The 16505-nt window shown below is 45.9% G+C and overlaps 1 protein-coding gene across 4 annotated transcripts in view; it reads right to left on the reverse strand.

Annotated features, from left to right (window-relative positions):
- Positions 1-16505, reverse strand: part of MORC2 (MORC family CW-type zinc finger 2) — a 113244-nt gene that overhangs the window by 35550 nt on the left and 61189 nt on the right. For all 4 annotated transcript variants that reach the window (XM_073313587.1, XM_073313586.1, XM_073313588.1 and 1 more), the window contains exons 11-12: positions 9733-9815; positions 8598-8683 (exon numbers count right to left, since the gene is read on the reverse strand). In XM_073313587.1, the coding sequence (XP_073169688.1) occupies positions 8598-8683; positions 9733-9815 (169 nt within the window). The remainder of the gene's footprint in view (positions 1-8597; positions 8684-9732; positions 9816-16505) is intronic.

A 16505-nucleotide genomic window follows, 5' to 3' on the forward strand; every position in this document is an offset into this window, starting at 1 on the left:
GACCCTGCACTTATCCTTATTGAACCTCAGATTTCTTTTGGCCCAATCCTCCAATTTGTCTAGGTCCTTCTGTATCCTATCCCTCCCCTCCAGCGTATCTACCACTCCTCCCAGTTTAGTATCATCCGCAAATTTGCTGAGAGTGCAATCCACACCATCCTCCAGATCATTTAGGATTCTATGATTCATAGAGTGAATCTCCTGTATAAAGATTTGCTTGTGAGAGGGGTTCCTGAAGAGGGATGGGGAAAGGGGCTGGAAGGGCAGGATGGAGAGTACCCACTGGTCCAAAGTGATACGGGACCATGCATGGTAGAAAGGGGATAGTCAGGATGAAAAGGTAAGGCTGGGTAGATCCAGTTCTTGCACTGGTGCGTCGCCCTCGACATCACCCTCAAAAGGCCGGTCTGGGGCCAGGACGTGGTTTGGACTGGCCAGAGCCCTGGCCTGAGGATGGGTGCTGTCTTTTCATGCCGCTCCTATTCCAACTCCGAGGAGAATCCTGACGGTTCTGCAGTTGGTAGAACCACGAGGGAGGCTGCGGCCAGAAGTGCCTGCACAGAGTGGCGGGCGTGTGGAGGCTCAAGGACTTGAGGGTGGCTCTTGAGTCCCTTACACTGTGGAGTCTTTTGTCCGTTTTATCAGAAAAGAGGGTTGAATCCTCGAAGAGGAGGTCCTGGATGGTTTGTTGGACCTCACAGGGGAGACCTGAGACCTGCAACCAGGAACAACTCCTCATTGCAACCCCTGTGATCATTGTGCGGGAAGCCACATCTGCCGGGTCCAATGCCACTTAGTTGAGGGTTGCCACTTCGGTGGCCACAGCGCCGGATAGGGCTGGTGGTCACGGTGGGACCTGGACCGTTCCTGGTCCTATCAGAGCAGTAGGATTCCACCTCCGACTCCAAGGTCTCCGAGAAGGAGGACCAGAGAGGAGCAATGTTCCGCCGTGCTGACGAACAATGCAGAGAAACTGTTCCGAGTGTGGCCCCCCCATGTGGGTGGACCGTGCCGGGGAGAGGTGTGCTGGAGATGGGAATCAATGCGCCATCATTGCCAGCTTGCCCCTTGATGGGAACAGGGGCCGGGGAGTCAGCGGCAACTTGTTTTTCCTCTGCAGGGAGGACAGTGCCATGAGATGCATAAAGTCCTGAGCTGCACTGAATGCCTCTGACATTGAGGGGTGCTGTAGCTGCCTGCCCGGTCGGTCCGGAAAGCGATGAGGCTTCAGACTCAACTGGACCCAGAGGAGGGCAAGAGTCGATGAGACCCTAGGAGGTAGAGGAGCTGAGGTGATGTTGCCCGAATCAGGTCTCCCTGCTGCAGGCTTCTTGGGCTTGGATGGGGGAGGCTCTCCAGGCTTTTCTTTTTCTGGGGCACTGAGGATTGAGACCGGTGCCTCACAGAAGACTGTCTATGGGCAGAGCTGTGACTCCTTGGGGTCCTTCCTCGGTACTGGATTGTGCACCGACGAGGAGGTGCTGGGCGTGGATTCTGCCGACCCCGGATTGCAGCCAGAGTGCCGCTTCCATTAGAAGGATCGTAAGTCTTTGATCCTGGTCCTTTAAGGTCCTAATTTTTGGAATCCTTTGCAAATTCTGCATTTCTCCTTCTGGTGGCTCTCCCCGAGACACCACAGACAGGAAGAGTGCGGGTCACTCTTAGGCACAGTCCTTACAGAGCTTGAACCCTGGGGACTGGAGCATACCCCGGTACTGGGGAAGAGTTGTTGGGGGTGAGGGGGAGGCCAAAAGGAAACTTCAGAACTACTAATACTATTAACTAACTAACACACACTAGAAACTACTACAAACTATGAACACAAAGAGTGGACACTGCCCAAACGCGTTTGCAAAGCAAAAACAACAGTTTGTTCCAGCTAGACGTCACCAATGGTAAGAAGGAACTCGGGGTGGTGGGTCTGCAGGGCCCTATATTGGGCACCATGAAGGTGCGACTCCAGGGCGGCGCCCAGGCCGACCCTACAGATGCTGCTAAGGGAAAAATCTTCCAACTGGCGTGCACGCAGCACACACACACTCACCTGATTGGAATGGATTCCAAGAACCACCATGGTTGTACTGATGTACATTTGGTGCAAAATATTTAAAAGTACTTGTCTACATTTTACATAAACTATGGTTCTCTAAATTAAATTGTAAATTACTGTCCAATGATGCAGAGTGATGAGCCATCTGTGCAATCCATACTTAGCACCTTGTAGAATTTAGACTGGTAGATCCAGGATCAGACTGAGTGTTCCTTTGGGTCTTGTACAGCACTGATTGCTATATCAGCACTTGCATCAGTAATAGTTACAGAGCATAATGTATCCAATTTTTGTTTCCCAGTTTACATCAAGATTTGTAGCTCTCATGTGCTTCACCCAGATTAATCATTTCATGCCTAATCTGGTGAAAAGATGGAAGCCTTTTTTGGAGCTATTCAACTATCTGTTCATAATCTTAATTCACGTTCTCTTGTTTTCTTTAAGGGCTTGTCTACATTACTTGCTGGATCGACTGGCAGTGATCGATCCAGAGAGAGTCAATCGTGTACATACCATAAATCGACTGCCGAGTGCTCTCATATCGACTCTGGTACTCCACCAGAGCAAGAGGTGCGGGCAGAGTGGACCGGGAAGCATCAGCAGTCGACTCACCACAGTGAAGACGCCGCAGTGAGTAGATCTATGTACGTCGACTTCAGCGGTGCTATTCACATAGTTGAAGTTGCGTAACTTAGATCAATCCCCCCGCCAACTAGTGTAGACCAGACCTAAGAGTATGAAATGTGCCATGTATGTGTCAGTTCTGATGATTTGCAGTTGTTAGATGGAAGGTTATCCTATGCTGCTGAAATATTTTAGAATAAATGCCTGACAAGTTGATCTAGTCAATGTCCATTCTCTTATTATTTGTATTAATGTGATTCTATGCTCCTAGGTGTAGCCAGACTAGGAGATACAGAGATATTTTTAACTGCAGGGCTCTGCTTCATGGCCCGATAGATCAAAGGCACAAAATATCTCCTAACAAAACCAATCCATTAAATCCTTTTTAAGTTCACTTTCTGGAGGTTTTGGGTTGTCCTAGAATCAAGATATCACAGTTGGGAGGCTAAGGATACATCTACACAACAACAAAACCTGCGGCAGTAAGTCTCAGAGCTTGGATCTACTGACTTGGACTCATGAGGCTTGTGCTACAGTGTTAAAAATAGCCATGAAGACGCTCTGGTTCAGGCTGGAGCTAGGGCTCTGAAACACCCCCTCCCTGGGCTTCAGAACCCAAGCTCCAGGCTAAGATGCAGCAACTACACACCTACGTTTAGCACTGTAGCACAAGCCCGGCGAACCTAAATCTGTAGACCTGGACTCTGAGATTTGCTGCAGAGGGTTTGGGGTTTTTTTGCTGTGTAGATGTACCCTAAGTAATAAAGGCAGAAGCTAGGGACAGCAATCTCTTCCTTCCTGTGTTGTAGTCATTACTTGGGACTCTGCTGGCCCAGAGCAAAGCTGGTATGGCAGCCTTTTAAAGAAATTCTTTGTTAATGAGACAGCAACTTTTTCAAAGAGAAGTGCACATTACTAAGATGAACATTTTTATGAACGTTAACTTTGGAGATAAGGAATATCGGAAGAAGTGCCCACTTGGCTAGCAGTTGACAGACTTTATCTAGTGTTAAGTGATCATTCATTTTGTAAATTGGATCGATCTCATTGTCACATTCATGCCCAGATATTTAAGAGACAGAACATTCTTTATTGGGGTAAGTTTTGATTGAACCAATTGTTGGGAGACTACCTGGAATATCTGTGTCCCAATTGATTTTTAATCCTGAACATTTATTGAAGGGAGCCAACATTTTGAATACTGCAGGCAGAGATGTCAGGGTTAGGATAACACAGAAACAGGTAATTCACACAAAGAGTTTTGGTGTTAAAACTTTGCCAGTTGGACTCCTGTGACTTGAGAATTTATGCAGATGTGAGCTTCTGTGACAAAAGGAAGGGGGACAGTGCACCTCCATTGCCTGGTTCCCCTCTGGAGCTCAAAGGCAGGAGAGTTATTTCCAGTTTCTAAAAGGCTTCTGGACGGGGTATGCAGTAGTTGTCTCACTGTACCAATTTAAGAGAAAGTTTCATTTTTCACTGGGTAGTAAGCAGGTTAATGGAAACCTCTTTCAATGTGAGCTCCCAACAGAACTCCTCCTCCTTCCCTGTTACAAGGGGACAGAGTAGGTTGACTTACCTTGCCAGACAGACAGTGGACTTCATCATACAAAGCCTGTTATTGTTGGTAATATCAATTCTGTCCCATTTGCTATATTTTTGTTGACATTTCATAAGACTATCAGGGCTTGTGCTAGAGAAGGTGCATCGGGTTTAGTATATTAACGAAATCAGAACCAAAGCAAGTTAACAGTAGGAAGATTATCTAGCAGGAGTTCAGAAGTCACCTATAATTCCATTTTTTTAAGCGAAGAGTTTGTTGGGAGTCTGGGAAAGGTGTTGTTTTGTACAATAGGGCTCCCTTTACATCCTGGGACCTTGCTCAGTATCTCGCTTTCTAGACTTGTATAGTTCTTCAGTTAGGGAGAGTCCTGCCCTGTCTAAAAAGTCTTTGCTTACCTGGGGACTTGGGGGGAGGAGAGAGAGAAACAGCACATAGGGTTTTATGCTCTATTATTTGCAGACCTGAAGTTACTTGACAATTCACTAATTCTAGCTCAGAAATAAATTTGGCCAAATCGTTGTGTCTGGTTAATCAGGCTGGGAGTTTTCATTTTGTCTCACATATTCATTTCCCCACCCTCTGAAACTTTTCAGACATGTTTAGCCAGGGTTAGGCTATCTACTAGAGCTAAGTTTGTTTTTGCAGTTGAGAGCTTTAATGTCTGCTTAGATTTTACAGCCAAGGTATTTATTTTTGATTTCTGAAGTTGATTTCAATATTTCTTTAAAACTTTTTTACGTAGGGAAGTATAATCATGTATGTTAGCTTTAAAGGTTTCCCAGCTACACTCGGGGGTAAGTGCAATGTTGCTGTTCCTAAAGATTTCTTGAATTTTAGTTCTTATAGTTTCACATTTGCTGTTTAATAGTGGGATGATGCATTTCCAAGAGGAGTTGTTTGCTGGAATTCACTAGGTGTTTTATGTCTATTAATAAGGGAGAGTAGAACATCCCCTTGGGCCCCATTCATAGGATTCTATTTTATGCAGCACTTCCATCAGAATGAAGAAATAATTAATAAGGAAAAGACGTTATGTACATGGGAATAGGAGGAAAACTGTCTCCCACATGGATTTCTGCATCCCTGAAGTCAACTCTTCTAAGATCAATTTTAAATTCAAACTATTTTCTCTCCTCCTGCTGTCTGTGGGAGAGTCTATCTAGGTCCACATCTAGCAAAGATTTTCGGTCAGTGCTTCCCAAAGTGCAGTACCCTGGGGGCGTACAAGAGAATTTGTGTGGGAGGAGGGGCAGGCAGACAGACCTCTCAATTGTTCTCAAAGTCTCAGCTTTCATTCTAAATTGCTGAGTCTCTAGCTATTATGGTTATGAAAAAAATCTTCAAAATGTGAAGTGAGTATAACCAATTCATAGACATCTGCCTGAGTTTGCAGAAAGCCTGAATCAACAGATCCTAGCACAGCCTATTCCGGTCATTTTATATGGATGCTTACTCAATGACAATGATGACCATTAACAACAATGATATTTAAAAGTATTTCACTGCTTATGAAAGCGTGTAAGAAAGGTATATTAAGATCTATACCTGCATTTCCCAAAGTGGAAGGCAATTTATCAGGATGTGTGAGCACAGAAGGTATGCACATTAAGCAAGTCGGTTAAGTCTAACACCACCTTGTGGAGTCGCAGGGGGAATCCATTTTCTTGAAGGAATCTCAGCTTTTGATCTCGTCATATGAATTTGCAGTGGCAAAAAAGGTCAACAAAGCTCCCACCGGCATACTACTGTTTTCTTCTCTGGGCTCATCTACAGTAGTGAAACTACCAAGATTAATCAGGTTATAAGACTAAAAGGAGTACTAGTGGCACCTTAGAGACTAACCAATTTATTTGAGCATAAGCTTTCGCGAGCTACAGCTCACTTCATCGGATGCATTCAGTGGAAAATACAGTGAGGAGATTTATATACACACAGAACATGAAAAAATGGGTGTTATACACACTGTAAGGAGAGTGATCACTTAAGATGAGCTATTACCAGCAAGAGTGCGGGGGGGGGGGGGGGGAAGGGAGGGAGAAAACCTTTTGTAGTGATAATCAAGGTGGGCCATTTCCAGCAGTTAACAGGAATGTCCAAGGAGCAGAGGGGGAAATAAACAAGGGGAAATAGTTTTACTTTGTGTAATGACACATCCATTCCCAGTCTCTATTCAAGCCCAAGTTAATTGTATCCAGTTCGCAAATTAATTCCAATTCAGCAGTCTCTCGTTGGAGTCTGTTTTTGAAGTTTTTTTTTTTTTAATATTGCGACCTTTAGGTCTGAGATCGAGTGACCAGAGAGATTTAAGTGTTCTCCGACTGGTTTATGAACGTTATAATTTTTGACGTCTGATTTGCGTCCATTTATTCTTTACGTAGAGACTGTCCAGTTTGACCAATGTACATGGCAGAGGGGCACTGCTCGCACATGATGGCATATGTGCAGGTGAACAAGCCTCTGACAGTGTGGCTGATGTGATTAGGCCCTATGATGGTGTCCTCTGAATAGATATGTGGACACAGTTGGCAATGGGCTTTGTTGCAAAGATAGGTTCCTGGGTTAGTGGTTCTGTTGTGTGGTTGCTGGTGAGAATTTGCTTCAGGTTGGGGGGCTGTCTGTAGGCAAGGACTGGCCTGTCTCCCAAGATTTGTGAGAGTGATTAGTCGTCCTTCAGGATAGGTTGTAGATCCTTGATGATGCGTTGGAGAGGTTTTGGTTGGGGGCTGAAGGTGATGGCTAGTGGTGTTCTGTTATTATCTTTGTTGGGCCTGTCCTGTAGTAGGTGAATTCTGGGTACCCTTCTGGCTCTGTCAATTTGTTTCTTCACTTCAGCGGGTGGGTATTGTAGTTGTAAGAATGCTTGATAGAGATCTTGTAGGTGTTTGTCTCTGTCTGAGGGGTTGGAGCAAATGCGGTTGTATCGTAGAGCTTGGCTGTAGACGATGGATCGTGTGGTGTGGTCTGGATGAAAGCTGGAGGCAAGTAGGTAAGTATAGCGGTCAGTAGGTTTTCGGTATAGGGTGGTGTTTATGTGACCGTAGCTTATTAGCACCGTAGTGTCCAGGAGGTGGATCTGTTGTATGGACTGGTCCAGGCTGAGGTTGATGTTGGGATGGAAATTGTTGAAATCATGGTAGAATTCCTCAAGGGCTTCTTTTCCATGGGTCCAGATGATGAAGATGTTATCAATGTAGCGCAAGTAGAGTAGGGGCATTAGGGGATGAGAGCTGAGGAAGCGTTGTTCTAAGTCAGCCATAAGTCAGGTTATAGGACAACAGTCACCCAATCCTGCTGTGACATGTTATTGAGGCCATGTCTACACCTGTGAATTAAGACTGACATAGCTATATCGCTCATGGCTGTGAAAAATTTCATGTCCCGTACACCGTAGTTAGGTCGATTAACTCCCACTGTAGATTCTATTAGTTCAACAAAAGAATTCTTCAGTCAACCGCCCACAGAAATGGATAAACTACATTGATGGAAAAATGCCTTTGGTCAAAGCAGGAACCTTCTACACAATGGAGCTACGACGGCATAGCTGCAGTGCCATAGCTGTGCCTGAGTCCTATTACAGACCTAGTGCCACCACTGGGTAGCCTGGTCATAGTATGATTTGGTCCCATCCACTCAGGCAAAGCCAAGTCATGCTGGAGTAGCTATTGCATTACACCGCAACCCCCTGATCATGCTAGTGCAGCCCTAACCTCATCTTCTGGTAGTAAAGGAAGCCTTCAGGACATAATAGAAGTATCACCAAGAGAGCAGGGAACCCCCCATTCACCTCAACGGGAGGTGAACTTAATTATGAACACTTAGGATGACCTCTGCGGTATCATCATACTGAAAATGCCCAGCTTACATGCTTATCCAGAATGGCTTCATGGACTCCGCAGGTCCTGACTTTGCATTCATTTGAAAGGATGCCAGTATTGTCTAAACAAATAGTCCACTATTCCTTTCACTGCTGGACAATTAAGTAGCTTGGTATCAACATCAAAATCGCCCATCCCAATTGATTACTATATGGATTACAAAACAGTGTGGGTTTCTAGAAAACCAGGCTCGCAAGCCACAACAAATACATTTTAGCAAGTTCAGTAAGGAAGAGGGGCCTGGAGAGCCCCAAGCTATCAGAACAGCAAACTCCTCTCAAGGTCACCTTGCAAGGTCAAAGGTACAAAGCTCTGAATAGCCTCACCTACATGGGCTTCAGAGTAGAACTGGCTATGTTCCTCCAACAAGGTCAACTGGGTGGTCCCTGGGGGTGAGCCAAGATAACAGACACCTGCTCAAGCCTGAGAGGGCTACAGAGCAACAGCTCGGGACAACTGAAGCCCCAAGCGGCCTTGTACTCACCGCTGCTTTGCCTCCTTGATCCGCCGCTTGACATCAGCCTCTCTACGCATGGTTATGGCTGTGTTCTGGACTTGCCGTAGAGTCACCTGCAGACACAAAGCACCTCACAGTAAAACCAAAATTAAACATTTCTGTAGCACCTCTCCTTCCAAAGGATCCCAAAGCATTTTACAGACTTAGACACAGAAATCTTCTCACTAGCCACAGTAAATCAATGAAAACAGCTACCTCTGGGGTGAAGCACAACAATTGTTTAACCACCCTCAGCAACATTACACGACAGATTAGAAGAGGAAACAAAGAATCCTGTATCCAACTGAAACAGTAGGGGAATTTAGGAAGACAAAATGGAATTTGGGTAAGACACTGGGACTAATACGCCAACTCATACAAATAGTGCTATGGGTTAAGGAATGTGGTTTTACAGTATTTCTCATGAAAAAATCAAAGCAACATCTAGCAGTAGGTTGATGCATTTTTAATACTGAGTGCCACCTTACTTATCACCTGGTATTTCCCTGAAGGTCTCCCATCCAAGTACTGACTGGCCTAGCCTTGCTTAGCTTAGCTTTCAGAGCTGGCATGAAAGTTGCACAAGGTGTGGCTTCGGAGGAATACCGCTTGTGAGAAAAGAAAAAAAAAATTCTAGCTACGAAGAGGGCAAATTTAGGACCAAACCGTAAGCCCAACAGGAGTGGTAGCCACAAAAACATCTGGAAATTTACTACTATCCAGGCTCTCTTCTTTAGAGCAATGGCATTGAACAAAGGACCTTTACAATCAAGCTCACCAGGACCCTATACTGACACTTTGCCAGAGTCTCGCCTGCCCACTGCACATACATCCTGGGGTACTTCACCCCAGGCAGAAGCAATGCTCACATGGCTCCCTCAACTGAGTAGAAACAAGCCGCTGTCAAACCTTGCAAAATGTAAGCACATCTGTTGAAGAAAACAGACATTAAGGATGCCTGGGAAGACTGAACACAGAATCAGCACAATAGCATCTCCAGCAGGAATGGCCACCTGTCCACACTGAAACACTGGTTAGTACTTGGTATTGCCAACTCCACTTAGCTTAGGGAGGGGTGGCTCTGAACCCTCAGCAAACAGACAGAGAAATGCAGAAATCTCACCCTGGAGTCTCGTGTGAGATCCCCGCCCAGGCGAAGTTCTAGTGCACGGGCTTTACTCTCTGCCTCTCGAGCCTTCTCCTCCGCTGGAAGACATACAAAGAAGTAATATTAATACTGAATACTCAAGAACGCACCACAAGCATGCATGGCACTTCCCAGAAATATAGACCCCAGAGAGCTTACAGTCTACATCTCACTAATACAGGCAAGGGAGAGATGACAAGCTGACATAAGAAGGTACAAAATAAAATCTTGGACATGAGAGGTCAGACTACCAAATGTGAGCCTAAGGCTGGCAGAGGAGGAGAAGCTAGTGCTAGACCCAAGGAGAGTGGAGGAAAGCCAGCCACCAGTGAGTCAGGAGGGATCCCTAATCAGACACAAGGGTGTTTGGGGCACTGGGAGTGAGGGCAAGAAGTAGAAAGAATAAGAGGCACAACAGCACAAGTAGGAGACAAAGGGAACATCAAAGTGTGAAGGATGGCAGAGAGCAGGTGAGCAGGGAAAGAGAAGGACTGAGAGGCAGAACTGTGCAATGTTGTGAAAGCGAAGAGTTTAAAAACTTGACGTGGAAAGAGGCAAGAAGTTAGCGAAGAGACCTGAGTTGTATGTGTGTGGAGGGGGCACATGGTGGGGTGGGAAAATGTTACTGTAACAGTAATTTCTTAGAAAGACTGAAGAGGGGAGAATCTTAGAGGAATTAAGGGGATTTTGCCTGGAAAGGCTCAAATTTGTGTTATGTACAAAGCACAAGGAACCCAAAAGCATGAAGTTTAATCTAAAATAGCAATCAGAGCGTTTTTGTCCTTCATTGTCCATGAAGAAGCTGACACTCGCATCTACTCAAAGCCCATTTTGTAGCCTTAGAGACTGAATTGTGAGAAGAGTGAGAGACAGGACAGTTCCAGACTCTAGCTCGTGGTATCAAAATTCAGACCATCTACTTGACACTCCAATCAAAGCCACAGCTGTCTCTATGCATACCTCAGTTAGAAAAATAAGTACAATAAGAGGAGATCTTCAAGATGTGCGGTCCATATGCATATTCCACTAATGGGTGCACGTGCACTTCGTGTGCTGCAATTTGTAGTTTTTTGGCCAGCAGTGTCTGTAAAATGCAAATGTGCCAAGAGTCCTCACGCTCCAGGTCAAAGGCATACGAGGGCAGTGCAAGCCAACTGCCACTTAATTTCCTCTCAACTTCAGAATCCAAGGTGTAAGGACTCTGAGGTAGAGTGAAAGGAGGACAGGCAGTGGAACATGCATACAGTCAAAACATCTTGAAGAACTCAAATTACTACAAGGTAAGTAACTTGTCATTCTCAGGTTCTTGTCCATATACACAGGCCACTAATGGGGACTCCCAAGCAGGGACCCTGTGCAATGGAGCTTGGAGTCTTCAATAAAACAAGGACTGCAGCACCACTTCACCAAAGGCAACATCGGAACTGGAGGGCTTCAGGCCAGATAGAACATTTTGTGAATGTGTGAACCAACATCCAGGTTGCCCATGCAGATGTCAGAGGTAAGCACATTCCTTAGTGATGCTTCTTGAGCCCTAGTTGAGAGAGCCTTGAGTGTAGTAAGCTAGTTTACTTTGGCCACCTTGTAGCAGGCATTGACACAGAGATCCAGTTTGACAATCTTTGCATTGATATAATTGAGACATTCATTCTCTGCCATGCAGATGAACAGTCTAGGTGAAGATCTGAATAGTTTTGTCCTCTGGAAGTAGAAGGTCAAAGCCTTTCTTATTTCCAAGGTGTCAAGTATCACCTCCACCCTTTTTGTGCGAGGATTAGGAAAGAACACCAGTAGTTGATTTGCTGGTTTAAGCAGAATTTCATGGCCACCTTAGGTAGAAATCTGGGATGTGTTCTCAGAGATACCTTGTCCAGATAATGGAGAGGGAGAATGTGTGAGGTTGGGGTTGAGCCATCAGTGCCTAGATCTCACACCGACCCTTCTCACCAAAATAATGGCAATCAGAAATGTCGTCCTCATAGACAAGCGTAATAGAAAGCAGGATGCCACTGGTTTGAAGGATGTACCCATGAGAGCTGAAAGTTCTGGATTAATATCCCATGGGGAAACAGGTTCCGGTGGAAATACCTTAATCAGAAACTTTAAAAACGTATTTAGTCGGATAGGAAGAGACGCTGGTTTTCTGTCAGAGTGATTGGTTGAAACCGCTAAGAAATGTACCCTCACTGAGTTCAAGGACAGGCTGTTCTGTTTCAGCTCCAGAAGATAATCCAGGATTTGAGTGTGATAAGATTGCCCGTCCTAAGGTGCCCTCTAGCAGCAGGTTGAGGCAGAACAGGCACGTCTGCCTCAGTTTCCCTCCTTCAGAGTCCCCAGTGACTCCACTCAAGCTTTCTTGACTTGGTAATACCCTCCTTAGGGGATAGTTTATTACAAAAACAGTTCAAATGACCCATAACAAAAATCCCAAACAATCAATTTCTCTCACACAGAGCATACAGTCCTTAAAACCCCACTCTTTCAGGAAGAAGCTCCTACTGGGAGTGCTTCCTTGCCATTCTCCAGCATCTTCCACTATACACCAGCTCTTTTATTGCTCTTCTCCTTTACCAGGATAGCCACCCCAGCCCTTCCAGTTGGAGTGTCACACCATTCTTCCCAGCAGGAACTACCCCCTCGGCTAGGAGAGCTTCAGTATTCTCTGGTCCTCTGGCTCCAGCCCCTCCACTGCTCTCCTGCCTTCAGCCCTCTTTTGCCCTTGGCTCTCTCTCCAGTTTAAAAGCCAGCAGCAAGCAACTCCCTCTGCTACTCTCCTGACTTCAGCCCTCACTCTCTGGCTTCAGGATGAGTCATCAAACCACTCTTTGCTACTTTCCTGCTTTCAGATACCCTCTGCTTCTTTCAGGGACCTTCTGCAATCTCCTGGTCTCAGGCAGCAATCACCTGCCAAAACTCTCACTCCCATACAGCGCTCACCTGGGCTTTTCCTGATTGACTCCACTGGCGTGCTAAGGTCTCTTCCCCCTCTAGGGCCCAGTTACCTCTTTTACACCCCAACTGGAGTGAGCAGATGAATCAGAGGTGCACTGGACTTGTTTCCTCTCAAAATGAACGGTCACCCTGTAACACAGGCACAGAAGAGTGATGAGAAATGATGTTTTCTCACTGATGCCAGTGAAAATCTATCATCCTTTTCGCCAGGTAAGTTTGTCTCAGTCTTTTCTGCTATTCATGAGAACATTTCTGACTGGAGAAGAGCAGGCTTACTCTATAGCCAACATCCATTGAGGCCCCAAGTTGCGAGATGGAAGGATCTCAGTTCTGGATGCAGGCTCTCTCCCATAGTTTGCAACACCAGAACCCAGAAGCAGAGGTAAAGTCTTGGGCTGAACAGCTGATAGCCTCCGGAGGCCTAGGAACCAGAATCATCTTGGCCATGTTGGGGCTGTCAAGTGCAACCTGGTTAAGTCCTATCTGACCTTTGGAGCAGGGGCCAGAGGCTAGGCATGTATCAAGGCTCCCAGCCACTGGATTAGGAATGTATCTGCTAGGGAATCTGGTTTTATTTTCCCCTGGAGCAGAACATCAAACACTTTTTGCCATCTTGTGTTGTGAATAGGTCTCTTAGGAGGTGATCCCAACGTGAGAAGACGTTCTGAACAATGGAATTCTTCAGCTCCCATTGTGATTGGGAGAGAAGTGTCTGCTCAGGTTGTCTGCCAAGGTGTTCTGCAGATCTGGTCAGCTGTACACTTACAGGAAAACTGTTGCCTGATACACCAGTTCCAAAGTCTGACAGCTTCTTGGCAGAGCAGGGAAGACCTCACACTGACCTGTTCAGTGTAGAACATGGTGGTTATGTTGTCTGTCATTATTTGGACCATCTGCCCTTTGATATGATGGAGAAAGGACTCAAAAGCCTTGTGCATGGCTCGGCGTTCCAGGAGGCTGATGTGTATCCTTGCTTCTCTTGTAGTGCAGCCTTGTACCCAAAAGTCTTTCATGTGTGTTCCCCATACCACAAGTGATACTTCTGTCAGCATAATATGGGATGGAAAAGCAGCTAGAAGGGGGCAGGCATTTGCTAGATCCTTTCACCTTCTCTGAGATGACAGTACTAGAGGGAGTACACAAACACATGCTGAGGCTCTGGCGGGCACACAGACCAGCCTGAACCAACCCTGCATACAGTGAAAGTGAAGTCTGGTATGCAGCGTCACAAAGGAACAGGAGGCCATGTGACACAGATGGGCAAGACATATCCTTACAGTGGTAAGTCTGATTCCAAATCAACAGATTCCAAGGTTGACAGATTCTCAGATGTGTTTGCGGAAAGCAGGCCATGGATTTGGTGGAGTCAAGGATCACGCCGATGAATATGATTCTCTGGATTGGACTCAAGTTTGATTCCTGTATGTTGACTTTCAGGCCTAGTGTGTGGAACAGACTGAATGTGAAGCAGATGATTCCGAGGTCTGATAAGATTGTTCTCAAATCAACCAATTGCCTGGGTAGGGTTATACCACGATACCTTTTTTTCTTAAGTATGCCTCTACTGTTGCTAGTGCTTTGGTGAATACTCTTGAGAGACAGTCCGAAGGATAGCACACAGTGCTCGTGGCCAACCGTGAACATCATGTACTTCCCATGCTGTGGAATGATTAATAGGTGATAGTATGCATCTTGTAGATAGACAGATGGAAATCAGGTTCCTGACTCCAGCGTAGGAATTATCTATGCTATGGTGACCATCCTGAACTTCAAACTTGAGTGTGAACACATCAAGGTCTCTTAAATCCAGAATATATTTCACACCTCCCTTTTTTTTTTTTTTTTTTGGAAGAAGGACATCTCTTCGGTAGACCTCCCTTCCTTTGATAACAAGGACGTACCATCTTGATCCCTCCAAAAGAAAGTAGCAAGAGAACCTCTTGTAAAAGAGCCCTGGGAGAAAGGTCCCTGAAAAGGGACAGAGAAGGTGATTTGGGGGTAGGCGTTGTTTGGAAGTGGACAAGATACCTTGACGTCACAGTATCCAAAACCCATAGGTCTGTGGTGATTAACCACCAGGAATAGGGATAAATGATTTCCAAAGTGTGAGAATGGAGTCTTTGGAGCTATGGGAGTGAATTCAGACCTCTCAAAGGTCCCGTCAAAAGTTAAGTTTCTGGAACACAGCAGGTTGAGAGGTCTGTGATGTGGCCAGTCTGTCACTGGAATAATTGACCGGGGTGGGGGTGGGGGGGGTGTTCAGCAGGGAGTTGACTAATAAATGTAGGCAGGGGTGACCTTCGGAGGCACATATGGCTGTTTCATGTGCTTGCTTTTTGGGGTCAGTGTGTAGACCCTGAGGGACAATTGGGTAGCCTGCAAATCCTTCAAGCTATTAAGACTTTTACTGGTCTTTGAACTGAAGAGCTCTGATCCTCCAAATAGAAGACCCTCTACTATTGTCTGTGCCTTGCAAGGGAAGCCCAAGCCCTGCAACTACGATGATCATCTCATGATTACAGCTATAGCCATGGATCTTGTAGCAGAGTCCACTGCATCTAGGGCCGCCGGAAGACTGGTTCTCATCACCATCTGACACTAGAGGCATGAATTCCTCTTTCATTTATGGCAGGACCTTGTCTCTAAAGCACATTCATTTCTCAGGGATCCTGAGGTCACACCTGGCCAGAAGGGCCTGGTAGTATGACACCCTAAATTGCAACCTCACCAAGTAGTAAGCTTTTCTCCCAAGTAAATCTAATTTCTTTGGTCACAGTCTTTGGTGTTGCTCTAATCTGGCATGGTTTCTCATTGTCCATTCTCATCAGCAGGGAAGAGGGCATTGGGTAGATATAAAAGAATTTGACCCCTTTAGAGATTGGACTTGACACTATCGGACTTGACACTATGAGGAGGAAGTCACAAATGCTGGTGCTTTCCACACCAGTTTTGCAAGCACCTACAGTGAAACATGCAAATGGACAAGCATTCAAAAGAGAACTGTTTATTACAGTACCTATGGTAATCAATGTAGATCCCACTGTAGGTGTGTGTGTATGTGCCTCACGCATGTGAGGCTGGAGGGTTTTTTGAACAGCAGTGTCTGTAGGAGCTGCACATACTCCCACACAAAGGCATGAAGGACAGGGTGGCCGACCTGCCCTCAGTTCCCTTGCAATTCAAAGCCCGTGTTTCTGAGAACTCCAGAAAGTGTGGATGGAGGGCAGGTCATGGGATCCACACTGACATCATCTCGAAGAGCTGCAATTAATGTAGGGTAAGAAACCATTCCTTCTTCAAATGTGTATCAGTGTGGATCCCACCGCAAGCGACTGGAAAAGAGCATCCTCCCTGGATGGCGAGAGTAAGGAATTTCAGCTCTATCAGTCAAACAGTTATTCCAGTATTGCTCTTCTGACCGTGGCATCTGACCTGGTTGCCATGTCAAGGTAAAAAACAAGAAAAGTCAGTGAATTGCTCCATGTTGCAGCGTTGCAGTTCTCAGAGACTGGCACATTCCCAAAGCAGGCAGAAAACGCTGCCTGTGCTCTGGTGGAGTGTCCCCCGGTGTTCAGACAGAGGCTCGCCAGCTGTCTGAACACGATGGCACACAAAAATGCTCCACAGATGGGTTGTCCTTTTGATAGGCTAGATATGGCCACAAAGAGCGAAAAGTTTGGTCCTGTTATGGTAAAAGAGCAAACTCTGGCCATACTCTTTCTCCCAGCATCAAGTGTGGTTTCAGGAAGACTTGCAAAGTAATTGGTTCAGGCTGAATTTTGAAACCATCTTAGGAT

The sequence above is a fragment of the Lepidochelys kempii genome, chromosome 15 (genome assembly GCF_965140265.1).
Source record: "Lepidochelys kempii isolate rLepKem1 chromosome 15, rLepKem1.hap2, whole genome shotgun sequence".
Taxonomy (NCBI): Eukaryota; Metazoa; Chordata; order Testudines; family Cheloniidae; genus Lepidochelys; species Lepidochelys kempii.